We start from the raw sequence: 22,461 nt of genomic DNA on the forward strand, positions 1-22,461 counted from the left end.
ATTTTTAGCTTATATAAACTTTAATTTATAAATTTGGCACAATATGAGTTAATGCTAATCCCAACCTCATTAAAAGACGCGGTTTCGGTTTACGTATAAAAATGCTAATAACAAAATTAAATTTTATTTCGTTCATTATTTTGATGCTTCAAACTGTGGCAAAACGGTCCGTTCAACGTACTTCCACCGCGTAGCGGAATGTCCGTGAATATGTCAGTCAGATTAGATGCTATTTGTGGGTTTGTATGCATGTTTTCGAAGTATGTTCATACTGAATTTAAAAAAACTCTAAATATATATTTACTCTTGCACAATTTTTTTTCGCTTAGCTTACAATTACACTAGTGGTTCTACATATCTCGCCTTTAGTTTGTAAAGAATGGAATGAATGCCGGTCGATGGCATTTCAACAAATACAAAATAATATAATTAACAAAATTCGCAAAAATTACTAGATCAGAAGATTACACTTTTGTTTTGCTTAGCTCTTGGAGGGGTATGTTTTTCGCATTCTGGAAGTGATGAACGTGTGTGTTGTGTGTGTGTGTGGCGTCCAATGGAACTAAAATTTCAAAAATAAACTTGACAACATCGACGTCTTCCGCTCTTAATCACACACTGATAAATATACACATGATTTTACAAGGACACCAGAGACTATTCCTCATCCGCATTACACATAATCCAGCTGAATGTAGATCTGTTTCACGCCAACCGCCTCGAATATCATTCTCGTGTGCGTGACGACGTATTTGGGGTCCACGTTTTTCGAAACCTCCAACTTTAAAGCTCCCACGTAAACGTCGGAACACAGAGTCCAGAAGTGAGGCTCCTGCACGGCGTACACTCCAGCCAGTCCCGTCACCTTCTGATAGCACTGCGGCAGCGAGCGATCCAGGTCCGTTGGCTGTCGTTGCATCAGAATCATAATCGACTCCCTGATTAGGCCCAGCACACTGAGTGCTATCAGCAGGGCGATAAAGATTGAACATATGGGATCCGCTATCATCCAGCCGAACATCTGCATCAACACGGCTGAGATAATCACGCCCACCGATCCCAGAGTATCGGCCAGGATGTGCAGGAAGACGCCGCGCATAATCTGTGAGTTGCCGCCCGACATGTCGTGGGAGTGCCCATGACTGCCGTGATCGTGGGAATGTCCATGACCTGAGAATATATATAGTATTATTAATTTTAACAGGACCTATGTTTTTATAGCACTTATAATGCTAATCTGATTATGTCGATAAAAATCTAATCAGATTTTATCAATAAAACCCTGCAAACACTTAATAGCTAAATACTTTTCATTAATCAGTATTTGATAAGCTACTTTGCATTCTTAAAGCAATTAGTTTCAGTTCGTTAGTCAGTAGTTTGAAATTAATAACTATAATCCTTTTTAATCTATGTCTATGGTTACCATTATCCAAGTTGATGGCCTGGTGGTCATGGTTGCTGACGTCGTTGTGGTTATGCGAGTGTCCGTGACTGTGGCCATGTCCTGCTAATCCTCCGCCATGCGAGTGTCCATGTCCACCGCCACCGTGCGAGTGCCCGTGTCCGCCGTGGTTAAAGGCATAGATTCCTACCAGATTCACAAGCAATCCCAGCACGGAGACTACAAATAGCCTTTCGTGCTTAACCTCTGGCGGCTCAATCAGCCGTTCAACACCCTCCGACAGGATGAAGAAGGCGATGAAGAGCAGGAACAAGCTATTAACAAAACCGGCCAACACCTCGGCACGGACATATCCGTAGGAGTACTTGTCGTTGGCCTTCCACTTGGTAATTACCGAGGCAGCTAAGCCCGCCAAGAGGCCGGTGCAGTCGAAGAACATGTGAAACGAGTCCGAGATCAGACCTGCCGATTAACGTTCAAGGGGGTGTTGTAAACTCCGGATAAGATAAACTGTAATAGTGCGGAAGAGTATTTACCCAGGCTGTTCGTCCAGATGCCATAGAAGAGCTCCACGAAGGCGAAACTTAGGTTAAGCAGCAGGAACAGGAACAGGTTGCGCGAGTTTCGGTCCGAAAAAATGAGTCGTTTCCAGCTGTTGAGCTTTTCTCGGACCCGGTAGCCGAAGCTGCTCCTGTCCTTGTGCGACAGTGGTATCATCATGCACCTGAATGGACAGACAATACGTAAGCGTACGCACTAAGATAACTGAGAATTTGTTTGCATACGTGGTCTAATCGCGGGGGTTTAACGGCGCTGCTCCAGCTGATTCCACTCCAAAATCCGATTCTAGCCAGGCCCGCAAGAATGTCACCTACTCTCTCAGCGGCACAGACTGACGGGATATACCGCACAACGTAAACAGAACAGACGCTTCCTGCTCCGGTACCCGGTCGTCTTGCTCTTGTTTGCACAGTTGCCAGCGGAGTGTAGCGTAATGTTGAATAGCTTTGGGTTAATTCATTTTTAGAAGAAGCCGAAAACTGAACCGAACCAATCTGCCGTGTTGTCATCAAAATAAACGTAACCACGTAAACATATCGGTTGCATTCAAGCCAACTTTCGCTGTGAATGGCAACTTGTCGAGCAAATGCTCAACTAAATGTTTACTGGGTATATCATTGGTAACAAATTTTAAAAATATATTCAAAAAACTAAAAGTTTTAGTTTTTTAGTTGATTTATAAATTTAAACTTAAATTTTTGTATTATAAGTTATATATTATATGTGGTTATATATGTATCAAACCATAAAACAAATTTTAAATTGGTGAATGCGGAAAGGGTGAATGCCGTTTCCGGAAGAAGAAACTTTAAGAATTGTTCCTTCTTTAAGAATCCAAATATAATAAAATTCCTACGTATTTTTATGTTAGGATTTTTTTTAAAACACATTTAAAGGTTATTATTTAAAGGGCTTTTAAAAATTTTTAAAAAGGGCTTTTCCCTTTTAAAAATTTTTATCAAAAAGAATATCAATTTTCTCCTTTTTAGAATATAAATTTTCCAAAAAGCTTGTTATTCTTGCATCTTTAAGACACATATTCCTTTTCTTTGTCCTTTCTTTTAAGGGATAAAATCCTCATTATAATAACCTTTTTATTTTTTTGTACAAATCAGCTGTTGAATTATAGCAATCTGCTGTTTTGGCACTTTTCCTCAATTAAAAAATCACGCAAATATCCCTTACAATAAGAAAGCGAGTTTATTCAACATTTTACACACGACGGCGTCCTAGTTGCTCCCGATACAATCAACGTTTAATTGTAAAATGAATGCGACTAAAAATGCGTTTTGTAGTAAAACATTTACGCCTCATCACCCTTGGTGGCACGTGTGTAGATGACCTGGGAATGATGCTGCACGACCTGCTTGATCAGACCTAAAAGAAAAACAATACAATAATTAGCATTAGGATTCTATGGAAAGGAATCAGAGCACTTACCCTTTTCACGCAGCTCAATCAGAGCACGCTTAGCCAGGGAGCCACGGATCTTGAGACGCTCAGAAACCACCGAGGGGGTAATGAGCTTGTAGGCGGGCACTTCCTTGTACAACTTCTCGTAGGTAGCCTTGTCGAACAGCACCTGGTTGTTCAGCTTGTCCCTGACTTTTCCCTTGGACCACTTCTTCTTCTTGGCCTTGCCGCCGCCGGATCCCTCCTTCTTCTTTTGTGTCTTTTGCGGCTGCTTGGCCGACGACTTGGCGTCCTTCTTAGGCGGCTGTTTGTTGAGGAAAAAGTAAGCAAAGAATTTACATGAGAAACTGGCTACTAAAAACCCAAAAACTCCATTTGGAGCCAGCTGCTTTCGAGGTTAAGGCATGGTTTTGTTTTTAACACGGGTTTTCACGGTTTCCAGCCGAAGTGACGGCATGTCTTCATATCACACGCCGTGAAACACATATCGGCGGTAGTTTGCTTCCTTTTTGAAGGCACTTTCACATGAAAAATTGTTTATTTTTGTAAAAATTTGTCGCGGACGAACTCACCATCGTGAAAAGTCAATGCAGAAAGATGGAGGACGGAAATTGCCAGGGTTACCAGCAGGTCAAGAAGAGTTGCACACCTGCCTATCGATAGTTTATGGATCTGGTATTTTTTGGTCTAAAGTGACCAAACACCGACAAGTTGAAAATAAAAACAGCCCATGGGAAGTAACACAAAATATGGAAAAAGAACGTGAAAAATTTAAATAAATTCCTCAAATTAAGACATTTGAGCCATGAACAAATTCTGCCGAACTTGCGGTAAACAGATTGTGCCGGAGCACTGTCTGCAGATGTTCTCAACAGAGGGCCGCCAGCTGTTGCGCTGCGTCAGAACCATAACAAACTGCTGGGCAAGTTTAAAAATTAGTCTTAGCAATGGAACCCTTTAGTAATATTTAACATCTTACAGATTCAAAGTGCTCCTGACTTCCCCTGCTATATGTGTATCGACTGTCAGAATCTCCTAAGACAAGTGCAACGCTTCCAAAGGAGATGTGCAAAGATTGAAAAGTACCTCTCTAGAAAGGAACTAAAAACTAGCTTGGCGGAGGATCCTGCAACAGTGGCGCTACAGCCTCCTATTCAACAGGTGCCCGTTGCAGATCCTCTGGGTATCGACGAGCTAATGGCACCCAGTGAGGTCAAGCAGGAACCCGAGTCCGTAGCCGAAGAGATTGTAGAAAAAATAGAAGATACCTTTGAAGAGACCAATATGGAAGAGGGGCAGTCACCTCTTCCTGAGGACTATGGTGAATCGCAGCCCGAGATCTCGACTAATGACACTAATCCGCGGAAGATTAAGGTAAAGAACAAGTCCAATAAAAAGACGATGCGTCTGGGGCGAAAGCTGATTCACGTTAAAGTCATTGACGACAAACAACCCAAGCGCATTGTGGACCGGAATAGCACCACAGCGAAGCCCTGCATCTGCGAGCACTGTGGTCGGCAATTCAAGGATACCAGCAACCTCAACGTCCACCTGCTGCGTCACACGGGCACCAAGCCCTTCGAATGCGAACAATGTCACCAGAAGTGCTACACCTTGCACCTGCTGCGGCGGCACCAACTGAAGCACACAGAGGGTCCTTACGCCTGCACCTTCTGTGGCTTGGAATACAGCACAAACAGCTCAAGAGTGAGGCATGAAAGGTGAGGTGCACACTCCATATTCCTTAGATTTTGTTTAAAATCCTCTCCATCTTTTCAGAGAGGCCTGCAAAAAGGGTCGAGCGCCGCAATCCAAGTGGGAAATCATCAAAAAGGGCGAGCGTACTTTCCAGTGAGTTTCCTTAAGTTCCCATTTGTTTTTTATCATTGATTTACTTTCATTATTTTCACAGTTGCGAGGTTTGCGATCTGTGGTTCCTACGCGCTGGAAACTTCACTCAGCACATCAACTCCTCCAGTCACGTAGAAAATGAGAAACGAAAAATGCGAAAATCAAAATCAATTCAATCCTTGGACACAAATACATAAAAAACAGTCAACCACATTTTTATTCAACGACTAATTCACTAATAGACTTCTTTTTATGCAGATTGTCCTGGTGCATTTTGGTATTGGCATGGGTTTTCATGTTGTATTTGTACCGAAAGTTTACATTGCAGATCTCGCACCTAAAAAGGGAATTATTGTCATAATCAGAGATAATGAAGAGATATGCCTACCAGTAGGGACGCTCGCCGGTGTGTATTAGTTCGTGCTCCTTCAGCCGCGTTCGCTGGTAGAATCCCTTCAGGCAGACATCGCACTGCAGCGGCCTCTTCTCGTGACTCATCTCATGGCGTTTCAGCTTCGCAGGATCATTAAAGCTCTTCTCGCACCGCCCGCATTTGTAGATTAGGCCGTCCGTGTGGGTTTTCAAGTGCCAACGGAGGGAATATTGGGAGGCGTAGCTTTTGTGACAAAACTGGCAGTAGTGGCGCGCATCGTTACGTGGCATAGGTTTCGGATTAATGCGCTGGACAATCATCCGTGGTGGAGCTCCGTGGACTTCGCTTTCGTGCTTTTGACGAGCTCCCGCATAGGCGAAAGTTTCAGTGCAGTGGCGGCATGAATAGGGAGTCTCTCCGCGATGGCGTACCCGGACATGGATATTGCGCATGTAGGCGTCATAGAATGCCATCGGACACTCGGGGCACTGAAAGTTCTTCGTGCGGGTGTGGCGCAGTTGATGGATTCGAAGATTGTGCGCCATGCGGAAGGCCTGGCCGCACTGATCACACACAAAATTGGGCGGCTTGGCGCGAAGTTGGGCACGCCGTATGAGATTCCTCTCCTCCTTGGTCTTTGGATTGGCCCTTCTTCTTGGTTTCGGTTCACGGACTAACGTTTTCCGTGGTTTGGTCGGAGGTTTTGTCGTTTTCTGAGACGGATCTCCCGTTTTTGTTCTGTTTCTCGTTTTCTCCTGACCCGTGTATTGGTCGATTAGTTCCTTGAAAATCCTGGATCCCAGATTTACACTAAGTGGGTCTTGGGACGCAGATTCTGTAGGTTCTTCTTTGGGCTTTCCCTTTAGCGGAGGCTCTGCTGTGACTTCCGGGCTAAGAGGCTCTTGCTGATCATTCACTTGATCGTCCAAGCTTGTGATAAGGTCGGGCTCTGGGGGAATGGATTCTTCTTCCACATCTTCAGATGCGATAGCAGTTACTTCAATTTCGGGCACTGCTTGGGAGATCCTCAGCTCCGTGTTTACGCACATTTCTCGGAATTCAATGGCATTATGCAGTGACGATTGGCACGTTTGGCAAATAATATGAGGTTCTCCTTCCAGTTGGCTAATCTGAGAAAAATTCTAGTTAGAAATTTTTCTTGTGAAAGAAAGGTAAAGATTCCTATCCTACCCACCCAGACACCGCTGATGACTTCTATGTGAAAAAGCAGGATGCTGTTGGCCTCATCGAAGAGATCTTTGGCAGAAGAGTCATTGATCAGATCCTGGTAGCAGATGCGACACCTAATCTTTGCCTCATGGATCAGGGGATCATAATCCGGAAAGGCATCCTCAAAAAGGTCATCTTCTTCCTGTGGAGGTGTTGGCTCAACATCGCCGGCTATAAAGCCCTTGGTCTCGTCCTCCGCCAGGAGCTCGTCCACCAGTCGCTTGTTCTCGCGCCGTTGAATGCCTTCTAGGTGTGCTCTTTCAGAGGCACTTTTATTAACATTTTTAATGCAAGGCACAGCACCAGGCCGCAAGGTTCGTTTTTTGGCAAGTCCTAGGGATATATACAGATTTATATTTAAAGATATTAGTATTAATAAGCTGTCCTCACCCATTTCGAATTTGAGAGATCCCTCTATATCTTCCTGCTTGAAGTGCTCGATACAAATGTAGGGATTCTTTATTTTGGGAGCATTTTCGTAACCGCAAAAAGCAGCCCAAAGTTTGAAAGTTTCCGGGCACTTGGGGAAACTGAAGAAACCAATAGGCTGCTGCTGTTCTGAATCCCGCTTGGCCCTACCTACAAAAGCGTTTCTGCAGTTGGGCACAACACATTTCATTTTTTTCAGTCAAAATAAATGCGATGTTTCAATAAATGTTTATATTTAGCGCAAATCCGTGTGGCCGTATGTTGCAACAATATTTCCGACATGGTGGCAGCTCTATAGGGACGTCGTAGACATTCCCGAATAGTAACGAAAGCGATGCGAGTTCGATTAAGTTTCAAAGAATATCTTTTTGTTTTTTGTTAATTAAAACAAATAGTATTTATTGTGCAAATTATAATTATATATATTATTACGCAACTATAACAAAAAGGTTCATCTATTGTTTTAACATTCTTCACATATTGGCTATAAAAGTCAAATAAAATAAAATCCAAATAAAATCCTACCAAAAACAAGAAAAGAAAGCTAATTTTGGGCGGAGCTGAAGTTGATATATGTACCCTTGGAGTTAAAATCGGATATATATCGCAAAAATCGGATAAAGGTGGCCGATCCTTATGAAAATATCATATTTGCAATTTATTACAATACTATATCTAAAAAAAGTCCCAAACATCTATATTAAAGTACACCAAAGTTGGTATTTTTACCAAATACCATTTCCAATCTTTCAGTTAGGATAGGATATATTCGACCGATCTCGGCCGTTCCGACTTATAAACTCCGTGCAAAGAAAAGAAGGGTTTGTGCAAAGTTTCAAGTTCGCATAAAAACAAACTGACAGACGGAAATGCTGATATCAACTCAGGAGGTGATCCTGATCAACAATATATAAACTCTATAGGGTTTATTGCTATAAATATGCAATTTTCATGAATTTAACATTTCAAAGTGAAAGAAAACTTTTAATGCGTAGTGTATAACTTTTATTATTAAAAAATCTAAATATGAATATATATTCTTTTTTTTTATGTTTTGAATGCGAAATTCAAAAAGTCCAATGGGAAAAAAATCCAATTTTACATCAGCTCTATTATTTTAAATATTACCCATAACTCTTAAGAAACAAAAATATAACTTACAAGTAAAATAGTTAAATACATTATAAATATTTGATTGACCATAATTATCTATTTTATAAAGACAGTATGATTTATAAAACACTGATACGTAAATGGATAAATACATTCGGGCGGTTATGACTAAGACTATAGTAGGAGAAACGAGAGAACTATTTTAGTTGGGATGGCCGACCGGTGCTTAGTTCTTCCCTTTCTCGACCCGGCCATTCTTGACCCCGTGTAACTTTTTTGCAGGCGACTTATGGGCGGGTTTCTTAGCCGACTTCTTCTTTTTACAATTTTTTCCCAAAGCGCTGAAGTCCACCTCATCGTCGTCGTCTACTCCGGCATACTTCTCCATGAGGCGATCCATCATGGAGGTGAAGTTGGACTCGCGCTTGTTGCGGCGCGCCAGGATCATCTGTTGCAGATCGCCACCGCTAGCTTCGAGGTCTTGCTCGTCCTTTTCCTTCTTCCGCCGGTCAATGCGTTCCTTGATGACCTTCGCCTCCTTACTCTCACGGGCATACTTTTGATGGCGCTTCTTGCGCTTGGCGGCCGGCTCCTCGGTGAAGATTTTATGCTCTGGTACCTCGCCTGCTGCAATCCAGCCTTGTACAAGCTTTTGAATGCGTGGCTCATCCTCCACCTTCATGAATGGCACATGGTTCATCATATAGTTGATGCAACCCTTGCCTCCCAAGTAGGCCTTCTTGATGTCGGAGCATTCCAGCTCGGAGCCAATGTACTCCTTCTCGTAGGTGTTGATTTCCTCCTCGGTGATGGGCTTAAATATCTTGCTCCACAAATCCAGCCAGGAGGAGAGTTTAGACTCGGCATCGTCGTCGTCGTCGATAATGCCCTGCTCGTCGTATAGGGCCCTCTTCTGTGTATCAGTCAACACTTGGTACAATTTCGAGAGAACCTTAAACTTCTCCGTGGACTCCTCTTTTTGTTCGTCGGGCACCCGATCTGGATGAACAAGCAGCGATAGCTTGTGGTACGCTTTTTTCACTTCTTTCTCGCTGGCGCTCTTCTTCAGGCTCATCAATTTGTACACATCTCGTGTCCCAAAATACTTTTCGCATAGTTCAAGAGTAGACATTGCGAATTTTAAGATTTTTGCCTTTTAACAATTTTAGCACAAACACAAGCACTAAAATGCGCCAAAACGACGAAGTAGTGTGGCCGTAGACGGGTGGTTAACAAATTTTTGGAATATTTGCAAAAAATACAAAAGTAACAATTCACAAACAATTTGTTATACTATGGGAAAGGCTAACTCTTATTGAAGTAAACATTTTGACAGAATAATATGATTTTTTATTTAAAAACATGTATACAAATAGTGTTTAGAGTTCCCATGATATGCTAAACATTCAAAAAACATCAGCAACCCGCCTCTTTTATCGATAGTGTATTCGATTTACGACCACTGTCTCCAAAAAAATTAAAAACTGAAAGAACTAAATTGAAAATAAAAGCAGCAAAAGAATCTAATAAATATAAAAAAATGAAATAACGTTAAAAAAATGTATTCACCAATAAAGACAAATAATATTTTCAGTAAGTAAAAAATATATCTGCATAGGGAATTTCTTTATCATTCTCCATATTACATTTTATTAATGGAATACTTATATTATTACTTTATTATTTTTTTTATGTGTTATGACATTTTAAAAAATATTTGTAAGTTAAAAAGCTGAAATTCTAGCTAGTAGCTATAAAATAGCTAACTTTAGCATTAAATGGGAACCCTGGATTTGACAGCTCTCTGCCGCAGCCAAGTTAACTCCAGTGCCGTCCGTTTCCGTTCTTTTTGTTTCATCGTCTGAAGTGAACAGACGTCATGGTAAGTTTTCTCCTCCGGATAAAATCAATATTAGTAGTTGAGATAGTTGAATTTTCTTTCATAAAGTAAATAATGAGTAAAGAATAAGTAATCGTGACTTCTCCTGTACCTATCACTTGCACGTAACGTAATGCAACGCGGCTGTTTTTACCCAAAAGTGAAAATCACGTGGCGCAAGAGTTTGTCAAAATATGCTGAAATTCAGTCGAATCGTGACGTTACTTTTTTTCCTATTGATTTATTTAGCATTTTCCTCGAGTTGTACTAGTTTTTCACGTAAATTTGACGCGTTTTAAGTCATGGCTTCACCTTAACCTCAATGTGTCCATGTGCACTAACCAAGAAAATGTATTTCTCTTTCAGTCTCATCGCAAGTTCTCTGCGCCTCGTCATGGCTCCATGGCCTTCTACCCCAAGAAGCGCTCAGCTCGCCACCGTGGTAAGGTTAAGGCCTTCCCCAAGGATGACCCCAAGAAGCCCGTCCATTTGACCAGCTTCATCGGCTACAAGGCCGGCATGACGCACATTGTGCGCGAGGCAGATCGTCCCGGTTCCAGTAAGTACCTTTATCATTTCCCTCCCTAATATCAGTATTTTCATGATGAGTTAACTAGAAAAAATATGGTTAGAACACAATGATTAACCGTGATTTCATTTACTAGGGCGGACTGATTAAATCCATGCCCTATACATTGTTTAAGTTGAATTCGAGGAGCGTTTCTAATGAATCTTTCTCTATTTCAGAGGTGAACAAGAAGGAGGTCGTCGAGGCTGTCACCGTTTTGGAGACCCCTCCCATGATTGTGGTCGGTGCCGTCGGCTACATCGAGACTCCATTCGGTCTGCGCGCCCTGGTGAATGTCTGGGCCCAGCATCTGTCCGAGGAGTGCCGTCGTCGCTTCTACAAGAACTGGTATGTATCTGATGGTCCACGTGCGGCACTAAATGTAGTTTCTTTCAACCCGCCGCCATTTTGCTTGAAAGGGTGCAGCAGTTCCACAGTCTCACAAGTCCAACCACGTGTTTTCTACTCGAGTTTGAATGATGATACGATGGTATCTGAATGAGCAAATTCCTGTTGAAAAGCCTTCTACCATCTGCTGCCTTCCTTCTGATCAGCCTTGTAGATAACTCTTGGTTTTTGATTTAGAATTATTTAAGTTAATTGATTTGTTAGTTAATCTAGTATTGACCTGTGAACTGCTACACCTTATTATTATTATTTATTTAATTTAAAAAGAACGCTTAACTTAACGTAAAATCCAAACCATAAAGTTCTTCGATCAGCTTGCTGAGAGAGCTTTTAAAATCGCTGAAAGTTGTGTGAGCTAACAAGTATTTGGTTGTTTGACGACTGAAACACACTTGTCCGAGTGAGCACGACATGGAAGATGCCATCTCCGCTCGCCTTGGTTGCGATGAGGTGCTCTTCCTGTTCTATCTCGCCCCCCACATAAACAGAGACAGCTACAGCTAAGAAGTTGGAGTTGTTGAGACACCCCAATGGATGGCAGGGCATCCTCTCGTTCGATTCTGACCACGTGCCTCTTCAAATTGATCTACCAGGTACAAGAGCAAGAAGAAGGCCTTCACCAAGGCCAGCAAGAAGTGGACCGATGATCTCGGCAAGAAGAGCATCGAGAACGACTTCCGCAAGATGCTCCGTTACTGCAAGGTCATCCGCGTGATTGCCCACTCTCAGGTAAATTTTAATTTTAAAAATATAATTAAAAATGCGATGTCCTTGGTCTTGTTGCGCCATTGGTGTTGGGTCCTTGGACTCGGCGCCTTTGGTGCGCCTGGCCTAAAAAGCATTCGTGCTGGGCCCTTCAATGTCCGGTTAAGGAGTGCAACGTCGCAGATAAAACTGCCCCTCGGGTGGCGGAGCTTGATATATTCCAGTAACGGTGCGAAGCCGCTCAGGCGATGATCGCTCGGTTAAACCATATTACGCACAGCCCCTCCAATAACTACCATTTCCAGTGATGAAATCTAACCCAGCTCCTTTCTCCATTGCGTAGATTCGTCTGATCAAGCAGCGCCAAAAGAAGGCCCATGTCATGGAGATCCAGATAAACGGTGGCTCCATCGAAGATAAGGTCAACTGGGCCCGCCAGCATCTGGAGAAGCCCATCCCGGTCAGCAACGTGTTCGGCCAGGACGAGATGATCGACTGCGTCGGTGTGACCAAGGGTAAGGGTTTCAAGGGTGTCACCTCGCGTTGGCACACCAAGAAGCTGCCCCGCAAGACCCACAAGGGTCTGCGCAAGGTCGCCTGTATTGGAGCCTGGCATCCGTCTCGCGTGTCCACCACCGTGGCACGTGCTGGTCAGAAGGGTTACCACCACCGTACCGAGATCAACAAGAAGATCTACCGCATCGGTGCTGGCATCCACACCAAGGACGGCAAGGTAAATATTTCTCTCCCAGACTCCATGAAGACTCTACTCTCTTTGGCTGCTTGTGTTCTGAGATTCTGATGATAAAAAACCAAAAATAACGACATCGAAACTAAAAATCTTGATAAACCGTGATATTTCACAAATGATAGGACTGAACTCAGACCTCAGCCAGAGTAGATTGATTCCCAATCCCACTCCCCCCTAATCCCTTTAAGTGGAAGTGTAGCTAACTGGAATCTATTCCCTTGCAGGTCATCAAGAACAACGCCTCCACTGAGTACGATCTGACCGACAAGAGCATCACCCCCATGGGTGGCTTCCCCCACTACGGTGAGGTCAACAACGACTTTGTCATGATCAAGGGCTGCTGCATCGGCTCCAAGAAGCGCATCATCACCCTGCGCAAGTCCCTGCTGAAGCACACCAAGCGCTCCGCTCTCGAGCAGATCAAGCTCAAGTTCATCGACACCTCGTCCAAGATGGGTCACGGTCGCTTCCAGACCCCTGCCGACAAGCTGGCCTTCATGGGTCCCCTCAAGAAGGATCGTCTCAAGGAGGAGGCTGCTGCCACCACCAGTGCTGCTGCCGCCGCCGCCACCACCGCTTAAGCTCTTTAAAATGGTGTCTGCTTCTACCCCGCAACGTGGTAGAGCGGTCAATAAAATTTTCGGCATAAGCTACATAAATCTGTAAAGATCTCACTTTATTTTTGGGCAGGTGGCACTGGGAACACTGAGTGCTTAACACTGACTACCCATAGTTTATAAACTTGATATCTTAGGAGTTACTTGGTAATAAATAATTAGATAATTTTAATTCCATTCTATGAGAATTATTAATTATATTTAATTCGAAGGATATATATCCGAAATATACGAAGAAATCTACCTCTTTTAAAAGGAAGAATTCGCGATTGATATAGATTTCTAGTAGAATGTATTTCAGGATTGCACTTTGGTTCAGACGACGTTTTTTGTTTAAAAAATTAAAATTAATTTTAAACTTTTCAAATTTTAAGGCTATGGGCTAAGAAATTTTTAAAGATTAGTGTTGTGTAACTTTGTAAATTTGTATAGAGGGCGCCACTGTTGAGCTACAGCCCTGTAAAGTTCATCATTTTAAAACACTTTAAATCAAATCAGATTTTGAAGCCTTTTTATTAAATGAAACAACCATTCTTTGCATTGGAGTCCAAGAAGAGTGGTATATAGTAGGTGATCGTGCCCTTTTATCTTCAAAATCGAATATTAAATGCCTACAACTTGTATGTAAATATCAGGTTTAGATAAGTGTCGATTTCTTATGTTTAAGAAAGTTATAAGACGAGTCCAACCATTAGGTGTGGTTTCTTTTATAGGGTTTTTAATTCTCGTTAAAATACCTACTGTCCAAAAGTGAACTTTTCCGCGAATTTCTCAATTTTTAACATTAAAAAAACGTACTTCTAGATAAAATTTTCTCGTTTTTTGACATTCTCTAGATATGGAGCCATGACACAAATTTAAGTTTTACAAATAATGCTTTTTATTTTTTTTTTATCAATCAATCAATAGTTATATTTAAAATCTGTCCGAAGTTATGGACAATAATTAAATTGTATAATGGGACCTTAACTTAATGAAATATTGAGTAGTACAATGTGCTTATCCTAGGAAACTAATTTTAACAGTAGACCTTAGCGATAGAATTCAAGTTAATTATTGTCGGGCCCTTTAGTGGTAGAGCTGCAAACGATTCTACTTTTAGTGAATCGAGTAAATTCGATTCGATTCTGAAAAAGATCGATTTAAATCGATTTAGATCGAAAAAATAAATATATAAATATATATGCTCAAAAATTGTAGAGGAAAACATAAGCCTTTAAACAATAATATAGCCTTTAAACAGCTATTTTTTTGAGAGATTCCATCCTAATATCTTGCACCTGTAAGAAATATTTAGAATTGCAAATTAGACTAGATTTATCACAAAATGAAATCTAAACAACAAACCTTCCAATAGTCTAACGGGCTTATATTTGGCGTCGCGTGGTTGGCTTCTAAATATTGTCGGAGCACAATAATGGCATCCGACATTGGGGTTTTAATTTTATTTGCAATTTTGGATTGCATAAACGAAAAGTATGCGTTGTTTTCTTTGTTAAAGTGACAGATTGCTCGATGCATCGATTCCCTAAAATAGGAATCGATGTTCTCGCTCAACTCAAAAACATCGATGTAATCGACTTAAGATCGAATCGTTTGCAGCTCTATTTAGTGGGCCTTGTTAGTTTTACAACTGCAGCTCAGTCCCGTTCGCCCGAGTGGCAGAGGTCCAGTGGGTGGGTCCGTTTCAGCCTCCTTGTGGTGTAGCTGTTGTCCAGAAGATTGATGGCCTCAGGGTTAGGATGTCGGTCCAGCCTTACGATGTACCTATTGGCGAATCGCTGAACTTCTTCGCTCACATATGGGACTCTCAGTTGGGCGTGGATTGTCGCATTGTCGTGGAACGGATGAGCTCCAGTTAAAGTTCTTAGGGCCTTGTTTTGGGCGATCTGAATGATCCTTCGGTTGCTTTGACACGCCGTCCCCCATAGCTGGATACCATAGGTCCAGATTGGCTTTACAATGGCCTTATATATAAGGAGCTTGATTCTTGGCTTCAGCCTGGACCTCCTTCCAATGAGCCAGTTGAGCTGACGCAGCTTGATCCCGATTTGCGTCCGTTTGCGCTGCAGGTGGGTTCTCCAGGTGAGCCTTCTATCCAGGGTCATACCCAGATATTTGGGTGTAGGGCTGGCTGGAATTGGGGTGCTTCCGAGACTGACTCCAGGACAGTCGCCTCTCCTCATTGTAAACGTCGTTTGGCCTGACTTCTCATGGTTGACGGCGATGTTCCACCTTCGAAGCCACGGGTCAAGGATGTAACAAATAATGCTGATAAAGAAAGTTTAGACGACAAGGATAAGGAAATATTATAAAATAAACATTCCTATATTAAAATACGTATTTTCAATCATATTTCGTATCTCAATATTGATTTGTTCACGGTCGTTGTTTTACTAATATTTATAAAAAAAAAACATTTTTAGCCTTACCAAAAGTTTGTTTTTAAAAATTAAAAAAAAAAAGAAACGTAACTTTTTCTATACTTAACTGTAGAAAGACATTACAACTCTTTTAAAATTATTATCTTTGCTTAATACAGGAAGAATTGTAAAATACTGTCCCGTTTTCGAGTTATAATTTTTGGCCATAAAAAAAGGTCGTCTGATCTACAGTAGATTGTCTCAAAAATACATTTTTAGGTTTTAGCACTTTATATCTGCCCAAGCTCTTTATTACAAACGTGAATACCTCATGCATTATTGGTCACAAATCACAATGTTCCTAGAACACCTTGACGCCTTGGACGATCTTCTCGTTGTCGTAGATCTCCTTGGCGTAGCACAAGTTGGGGTAGTCGAAGGCAGCTCCGTAGCGGTTCTTGCAGCCGGAGGTGGCCTTATCGCCGGGAGTGTAGACGGGCTGTCCAACGATGTTGGCGGTGGCAAAGTTGCAGGTGAGAACGAAGTGGTTGTAGAAGTCCTTGGTGAAGCGGATGGCAGCACAGCCGACGTGGGTGTTCTTCTCGGCCACCGAGATGGTGAACTGGGCCACTTTCTTGTTGGGCAGTTCCTCGGGGAAGCTGGCCAGGATGTCGGGAGAGGCGTTGGAACGCTCGTTGAACCAGTTCTCAATCTGCTCCTTGAGGATCTCAGCATCAGTGTACTCGGACTCGGCTCCGCTGTAGTGGAAGATGGCGTTGTTCTGGCCAGCATAGGCGAATCTCTCGGTGCTGCGGCACTTGTCTGGCAGGGATTCGCAGGTTTTTACGTTCAACATGGCAAGGTGAGCTAGCTCCTCGCACCAGGACATCTTGGCCATGCGGATGGCTTTGGGAAGGCCCTCAACCCCACCTCCAGCTACTTTGTTGCGAAGGTCGTTGAAGAGCGTGAGGATCAGCTTGTGGTGTGCCTCGATTTTAACTTCACGGGCATCTTTTGGACAGTTTTCACTAAAGTTCTGGGGGGGAACTGGTTAGATGGATAGAGTAGGGACTAGCAATACTTACTCCTTTGTTGTTGCAGCCAATGTGCTTGTCCAGGCAAGTGGGCAGGGCACAGTAATCCACTGCTAGGGAGGAACTACAGAGAACTACTACCACGACCAGGATAGAGAAGGCAGTTGCTTTGAAGGAAGCCATTGCTTTGTATGATCTTCAGTTGAGACTGACGGAATCGGATCGGGCCTTAGGCTTTTATAGCAAATTGGAGTACATAATAGACTACGGTTGGAATATGATTTCTATGTCCAGTGCGATAGGGGTATAGTTTCCATTTCCAACTGAAAGCTGTAACAATATGTACCTGGATTCCTGGAAAGCAGCTGTCCATTCCCGCAGGTGTCTTTATGAAATTCGAGGAGCATATCCATAGAGCCCCTATAAATAGAGACGCCTTCGACTACCAGAAGTCAGTTGAAAGCCAGCATCAGTATGAAGACATTCATTGTTCTAGTTGCCTTCGTTGGAGCTACCATTGCAGTGGATTACTGTGCCTTGCCCACTTGCCTGGACAAGCACATTGGCTGCAACAACAAGGGAGTAAGTATTACTAATCCATAATCTATCCAGCTAACCAATTCTCCCCCAGAACTTCAGTGAGAACTGTCCCAAGGATTCCCGTGAAGTTAAAATCGAGGCACACCACAAACTGATCCTCACCCTCTTTAATGACCTACGCAACAAGGTAGCAGGAGGTGGTGTTGAGGGCCTTCCCAAGGCTATCCGCATGGCCAAGATGTCCTGGTGCGAGGAGCTAGCTCACCTAGCCATGTTGAACGTAAAGACCTGCGAATCCCTGCCAGACAAGTGCCGCAGCACCGAGAGATTCGCCTATGCCGGCCAGAACAACGCCATCTTCCACTACAGCGGAGCCGAGTCCGAGTACACTGATGCTGAGATCCTCAAGGAGCAGATTGAGAACTGGTTCAACGAGCGTTCCAACGCCTCTCCCGACATCCTGGCCAGCTTCCCCGAGGAACTGCCCAACAAGAAAGTGGCCCAGTTCACCATCTCGGTGGCCGAGAAGAACACCCACGTCGGCTGCGCTGCCATCCGCTTCACCAGAGACTTCTACAACCACTTCGTCCTCACCTGCAACTTTGCCACCGCCAACATCGTTGGACAGCCCGTCTACACTCCCGGCGATAAGGCCACCTCCGGCTGCAAGAACCGCTACGGTGCCGCCTTCGACTATCCCAACCTTTGCTACGCCAAGGAGATCTACGACAACGAGAAGATCGTGGAAGGAATCAAGGTGGTCTAAAAATGTTCCTTAAATAATTTTAAATTTAATTTTTTTATACAAATGAATGTGGAATAAATTCCAGAAATTGAAATAACGGTTTTATTTTTAATTCCTTTTGATTTGAAACAAGTTGGCAGCTCTTGTTTGCTTAAGAAAGTTGATGGTTTTATTTTGTTTATAGAAACCTTTCTTTTTATGGCGTTAAAATGATATTATATTAAAACATTAAAGCTATTCAAATACAAGTTAATTAATTAAGAATCATATACATTTTTGAATGTTTTTAAAGGGTATCATGTAGTCGATTCCCTTCCCATCACATGCCATATGGGTTTGTAGGAAATTTGTTGCCGGTTGAAAATGTTACGCCAGGCGCTGAGGGTCGCCAGCAGGCGTTGCTACAGCTATAAATCCGTTCGCCGCCCTAATCTGGCTACCACCAGTGTATCTCAGGCGGAAAAGGCTAAGGAACAGTCCTCCAAGGAGCAAGGTACAGAATCCGCCACAGAAAATGGCAAAGCCAGCTTAGCGAAACAGCTGAGGGCCAAGATTTTGGCTACAGGTCCCATTTCGGTGGCCGAATACATGCGGGAGGTGCTGACCAATCCACAAGGTGGCTACTATATGGCCCGCGATGTCTTTGGCCGCGAGGGAGACTTCATAACCTCGCCAGAAATATCTCAGATATTTGGAGAAGTAAGATAGCTCGATGTCCATACTAGAATTCTCGTTATAATCAGCTCTCCTTGCAGCTCGTGGGGGTGTGGCTGGTGAGCGAGTGGCGTAAGATGGGCAGCCCATCGCCCTTTCAACTTGTGGAACTGGGACCTGGCCGTGGCACTCTTGCCAGAGACGTCTTGAAAGTGCTCACGAAGTTTAAACAGGGGGCCGAGTTATCCATACACATGGTGGAAGTGAGTCCTTTTTTGAGCAAGATCCAGGCTCAAAGGTTTTGCTACACACACCAGACACTTCCGGAAGATACCCAGCTGCCCCATTACCAAACAGGCACCACCGCTTCTGGAACCAAAGCGTTCTGGCACCGTCGACTGGAGGATGTGCCGCAAGGGTTCTCGCTGGTTCTGGCCCACGAATTCTTCGATGCCCTGCCTGTGCACAAGCTGCAGTGGCTTGATGGCCAATGGCAGGAGGTGCTTATAGACGTGGCTTCTAAGGAGGAGGATCAGCCCGGCTTTCGCTATGTTCTCTCGAGATCGCAAACCCCGGTGTCCAGAGTATTTCAGCCCCTTCCTGGGGAAAAGCGTTCCTGCTTGGAGTACTCCATTGAGACAGAGAGACAGGTGGGTCTTCTGTCGGAGCGCATCGAAAGGGATGGTGGCATTGCTCTGATCATGGACTACGGGCACTCTGGCGAGAAAACCGACACCTTCAGGGCTTTTAAGAACCATGCACTCCACGACCCATTGGTGGAGCCTGGCAGTGCCGATCTCACAGCAGATGTGGATTTCAAGTTGATTCGGCATGCGGCCGAGAAGCGGGGCAGCATACACTGCTGTGGACCAGTGGAGCAGGGACTCTTTCTGCAGCGCATGCAGGGCGAGGCACGACTGGAGCAGCTTCTAGCTAACGCGCTGCCCGAGAACCAGGAAATTATCCGCTCCGGCTACAAAATGCTAATTGATACCGCCCAAATGGGAACGCGCTTTAAATTCCTGGCCATGTTTCCCGGCGTGGTGGCTCCCCACCTGGAAAAATTCCCTGTGGTCGGGTTTAGCTAGTAAACGATAATGTTTTGATTTTATTTAAATAATTTGAATATGTTGCACATAAATGTTAAACAAAAAAAACGAATGTTATTTCTTCTGGAATGCAGTATTGATTGCCTGCATCTCGGCGGCGGTGAATTGAAGTACCGCCGAGATGGCATTCAGCATGTGCCGCTTGCCGTCCGCATCCCGCGTAACAATATAACTGATGATGACATTTTTCAGATACTCTAGGTTGGCTCCTTCGCGGGTCTTGCAGCGTTCCAGTCTAAAATCAAGGGAGAACTTTTAAAAGATGTCCAAAGATAAGGGCCCAACTACCTACCTGTCGACCTGCTCCTCCAGGCACTCGATCTTCTCGTGCATCTCCTGCTGCGAAGTTACTTTGTCCTGGATGGCTTTTCGCAGGGTGGATTCGGCAGCGTACTTGGCTTTTCGCAGAGCGGTTATCTCGATGTCCTTGCGGGCCAGCTCGTTGGCATAGTGCAACATGTGGCAGTTATCCCCCAGGGACATTTTCTTCGAGCGTACCTTTAGATTTTTTTCGCGCTGATCCCGTTGTTCTCCCTCTACTTCCACGCTATCCGCGTCGGAGGAATAGGCGAAGGATTCGCCTCCGGCAGCTTCCATGCCAGGCGTTGCCAGGGAAGTGCCCACATTGGTGGCGGAGTGAAAGACCTCGAAGGAGGTCTGTAACGTTTTGATCTCCTGCTCTTTTTCGTCGAGAAGCTGCAGTGATCTCTGGCGCTGCTTTTGCAGCAGCTGCTCCAGCTCGTTAAGCTTACAGCGTGTTTCGTTTTCAAGCTCTGCCTTGGCCTCCTGCCACTTGGTTCTCTCACCCTTCAAGGCCAGTCGTAGTTTTTCGCCCTGCTGCTTCAGCTCTACTTCTGCCTCGTCGATGTTTCGGTTAAGAACTTGCACCTTCTCCTGAAGCGTCTGGATGTGTGACTGCTGTAGTTGGACCTTCTGTTCGAGAAGTTGTCGCTGTTGTTTGGCAGCTTCCAGCAGTTTCTGGACGCCCTGGAGCTGTTGTTCGCAATGTGTATGATCAGCGGTGCTGGAAGTACGGCCGCCAAATGAGAGAATCTCCCCGAGATCCAGAGGATTGGCGGAACGATTATTGGCACTTGTTAGGAGCTTCTTCAGGCGCACCATCTCATCCACAAGCGTAGCTACATCCACATCATCGCTTACCGATTTGAAACCTGTGGTCGGGCGCTCCTGTAGATCCTGCAACTGTTCTTTTAAGGCATGGATGCTGTCCTGATCCTGTTGCCGCAGGCGATCGTAGCTGCCGACAGTGGTGCTGAGCTCGGCCAGACGTGCCTCCAAACTGGCAACACGATCCTCGTGGAGTGCAGCTTGTTTGCGGCTCTGCTCCTCCGCTCGCAGTACACGCCGTTGCTCCTGGCGTATGGCCACAGCGTGCTGTTCCTTAAGCTGCTGCATCTCTTGGCGCACCTGCTGCAGTAGAGCCCCACTGTCCACACTGGCGGCATTGGCCGCTGGTTGTTCCGCCTTGGCCTGGAATTGCTTTAGCTGGGACCGAGCCTCTTTTAATTGCAATTGGAGATCTCTGAGGCGACTGTTCTCAGCCTCGTTGCTGGCGAACTGGGTCTTGAAGTTGTTCAGCTGCATTTCGATGTTGTCTTTCAGGTGGCGCTCGTCGGCATACAGCTTTTGCAGCTCGCGGATCATTAACATTTGATTGCTCGTCTCCTTCTCACGCTCTTGTCGCTCAATGATCCACTTGGCCTTCACTTCATCTACATCGTTCTTGGCACGAGCTGCTTGTTCTTTGGCCCGTGTGTGAAGGTCCTGAATCGCCTGCTCTTTCTGAGATATTTGGCTTCTCAGTTGCTTTTTGTCGGCCTGGAAGGAGGCCTCCATCCGGGACTTTTCAGCCGAGAGTGTAGCCAGCGAATTCATCAGCGTAATTATTTGGGTCTGTAGCTGTCCCTCGACAGGAAGCGCAGCGGCACCATCTACACCACCATCGATGGCATCGGAGCTATTGTGGGATTCCAATTCCTTCGCCGGAGATCCGGGCTCTCCGGCGGCTGTAGCCTCGGCGTGGGCGGCCAAACTAGTCTCCAGGGCCTCCTTCTCCTTTAATAGACCCTTGTAGGCAGTAACCACATCTAAAAGTGGGTTAATTTACATTCTGCAATAACTTAATTTTTTTGTTTACCTTTCAGTCGTTTCTCATAGCGGCTTAGTTGCTCCTTTTGGGAGGAAACTAACGCCTCTAGCTCCCGCTGTCGCTTCTCCATATCGTTATGAGTTTTGATATTGCGGAGTTTATTCCTGAAGCTTTACTTTATTTTTCTCTCGTGGCATTTTCGCATTTCCTCAATTAACAATAATTTTGTCAGCTGGCAAGCTCAACTGGCGGGCCTGCCAACTTACTGCGTTTTCTCTGATACTAGAATTTGCCATCTTTTATTAATTTTAAAAATATATAATTAATAATTTTTGAAGATATCATTGAAAATAATTATCCGATTCCTAATCGATTCTGCATAAATCTGTAACAAAATCCGGGAACGAAATATTTTTTATATTTTTTGTAAAAATTTCTGGGGGATCCCCTTCAAAATGCGGAAAATGCATGGGTGCTCAATATGGCTTACCTCGAAGGCTATATCTCTGCCAATAATTATCGGATTCTTGAGCTAAATATAGTAAACAATTTGTGGATCGATTCTGCATCAAAATCCACAAAATCTTCCTAGCCTATACGACC

At 44.2% G+C, this 22,461-nt stretch overlaps 10 protein-coding genes and 2 non-coding genes across 14 annotated transcripts; 6 read left to right on the top strand and 6 right to left on the bottom strand.

The window, feature by feature from the left end:
• Positions 1-82: 82 nt before the first annotated feature.
• Positions 83-2,493, bottom strand: ZnT86D (zinc transporter 86D). The gene is made up of 4 exons (XM_017246617.3): positions 2,191-2,493; positions 1,942-2,129; positions 1,427-1,867; positions 83-1,170 (listed from the first exon to the last, which is right to left on the bottom strand). The coding sequence occupies exons 2-4, from the start codon at positions 2,123-2,125 to the stop codon at positions 674-676; spliced, it is 1,122 nt and encodes a 373-aa protein (XP_017102106.2). The 5' UTR covers positions 2,126-2,129; positions 2,191-2,493; the 3' UTR covers positions 83-673.
• A 650-nt stretch (positions 2,494-3,143) lies between these two features.
• Positions 3,144-4,085, bottom strand: RpS25 (ribosomal protein S25). Its single transcript, XM_017246619.3, has 3 exons — positions 3,952-4,085; positions 3,407-3,683; positions 3,144-3,343 (listed from the first exon to the last, which is right to left on the bottom strand). Exons 1-3 carry the CDS (start codon positions 3,952-3,954, stop codon positions 3,270-3,272), a joined length of 354 nt encoding a protein of 117 aa, XP_017102108.1. The 5' UTR covers positions 3,955-4,085; the 3' UTR covers positions 3,144-3,269.
• LOC108128805 (zinc finger protein 675) lies at positions 4,080-5,489 on the top strand. The gene is made up of 4 exons (XM_017246618.3): positions 4,080-4,301; positions 4,361-5,100; positions 5,159-5,230; positions 5,292-5,489. The coding sequence occupies exons 1-4, from the start codon at positions 4,185-4,187 to the stop codon at positions 5,425-5,427; spliced, it is 1,065 nt and encodes a 354-aa protein (XP_017102107.2). The 5' UTR covers positions 4,080-4,184; the 3' UTR covers positions 5,428-5,489.
• On the bottom strand, positions 5,430-7,533 carry LOC108128803 (zinc finger protein 431). Of its 2 annotated transcripts, XM_017246615.3 has the most exons (4): positions 7,224-7,533; positions 6,799-7,166; positions 5,619-6,733; positions 5,430-5,567 (listed from the first exon to the last, which is right to left on the bottom strand). In XM_017246615.3, the coding sequence occupies exons 1-4, from the start codon at positions 7,450-7,452 to the stop codon at positions 5,447-5,449; spliced, it is 1,833 nt and encodes a 610-aa protein (XP_017102104.2). In that variant the 5' UTR covers positions 7,453-7,533; the 3' UTR covers positions 5,430-5,446. The 2 variants fall into 2 exon arrangements, with proteins under 2 accessions (XP_017102104.2, XP_070137359.1); XM_070281258.1 differs by lacking the exon at positions 7,224-7,533 and having other exon boundaries at positions 5,619-6,728; positions 6,799-6,918.
• A 919-nt stretch (positions 7,534-8,452) lies between these two features.
• LOC108128561 (J domain-containing protein CG6693) lies at positions 8,453-9,704 on the bottom strand. The gene has a single exon (XM_017246239.3). The coding sequence runs from the start codon at positions 9,505-9,507 to the stop codon at positions 8,602-8,604; it is 906 nt and encodes a 301-aa protein (XP_017101728.2). The 5' UTR covers positions 9,508-9,704; the 3' UTR covers positions 8,453-8,601.
• A 407-nt stretch (positions 9,705-10,111) lies between these two features.
• Positions 10,112-13,353, top strand: RpL3 (ribosomal protein L3). 2 transcript variants are annotated; one of them, XM_017246729.3, is made up of 6 exons: positions 10,113-10,257; positions 10,621-10,813; positions 11,002-11,170; positions 11,824-11,959; positions 12,279-12,668; positions 12,911-13,353. In XM_017246729.3, exons 1-6 carry the CDS (start codon positions 10,255-10,257, stop codon positions 13,265-13,267), a joined length of 1,248 nt encoding a protein of 415 aa, XP_017102218.1. In that variant the 5' UTR covers positions 10,113-10,254; the 3' UTR covers positions 13,268-13,353. The 2 variants fall into 2 exon arrangements, with proteins under 2 accessions (XP_017102220.1, XP_017102218.1); XM_017246731.3 differs by lacking the exons at positions 11,824-11,959; positions 12,279-12,668; positions 12,911-13,353 and adding an exon at positions 11,533-11,757 and having other exon boundaries at positions 10,112-10,257.
• LOC122321679 (small nucleolar RNA U43) lies at positions 10,856-10,933 on the top strand. The gene has a single exon (XR_006246209.1). It is a non-coding gene; the product is annotated as a small nucleolar RNA U43 (small nucleolar RNA).
• On the top strand, positions 11,296-11,376 carry LOC122321680 (small nucleolar RNA U83). The gene has a single exon (XR_006246210.1). It is a non-coding gene; the product is annotated as a small nucleolar RNA U83 (small nucleolar RNA).
• Positions 13,354-15,938: 2,585 nt separating the features above from the next.
• On the bottom strand, positions 15,939-16,917 carry LOC122321558 (antigen 5 like allergen Cul n 1-like). Its single transcript, XM_043211836.2, has 2 exons — positions 16,752-16,917; positions 15,939-16,702 (listed from the first exon to the last, which is right to left on the bottom strand). Exons 1-2 carry the CDS (start codon positions 16,881-16,883, stop codon positions 16,028-16,030), a joined length of 807 nt encoding a protein of 268 aa, XP_043067771.1. The 5' UTR covers positions 16,884-16,917; the 3' UTR covers positions 15,939-16,027.
• Positions 16,918-17,126: 209 nt separating this feature from the next.
• On the top strand, positions 17,127-18,082 carry LOC108128523 (antigen 5 like allergen Cul n 1-like). The gene is made up of 2 exons (XM_017246201.3): positions 17,127-17,282; positions 17,332-18,082. Exons 1-2 carry the CDS (start codon positions 17,175-17,177, stop codon positions 18,004-18,006), a joined length of 783 nt encoding a protein of 260 aa, XP_017101690.3. The 5' UTR covers positions 17,127-17,174; the 3' UTR covers positions 18,007-18,082.
• Positions 18,083-18,284: 202 nt separating this feature from the next.
• Positions 18,285-19,727, top strand: LOC108128885 (protein arginine methyltransferase NDUFAF7 homolog, mitochondrial). Its single transcript, XM_017246737.3, has 2 exons — positions 18,285-18,684; positions 18,741-19,727. Exons 1-2 carry the CDS (start codon positions 18,349-18,351, stop codon positions 19,725-19,727), a joined length of 1,323 nt encoding a protein of 440 aa, XP_017102226.2. The 5' UTR covers positions 18,285-18,348.
• On the bottom strand, positions 19,719-22,115 carry GCC88 (GRIP and coiled-coil domain containing 88 kDa). Its single transcript, XM_017246736.3, has 3 exons — positions 21,907-22,115; positions 20,041-21,856; positions 19,719-19,983 (listed from the first exon to the last, which is right to left on the bottom strand). The coding sequence occupies exons 1-3, from the start codon at positions 21,986-21,988 to the stop codon at positions 19,803-19,805; spliced, it is 2,079 nt and encodes a 692-aa protein (XP_017102225.2). The 5' UTR covers positions 21,989-22,115; the 3' UTR covers positions 19,719-19,802.
• Positions 22,116-22,461: the final 346 nt, after the last annotated feature.

The sequence above is a fragment of the Drosophila bipectinata genome, chromosome 3R (genome assembly GCF_030179905.1).
Source record: "Drosophila bipectinata strain 14024-0381.07 chromosome 3R, DbipHiC1v2, whole genome shotgun sequence".
Classification (NCBI taxonomy): Eukaryota; Metazoa; Arthropoda; class Insecta; order Diptera; family Drosophilidae; genus Drosophila; species Drosophila bipectinata.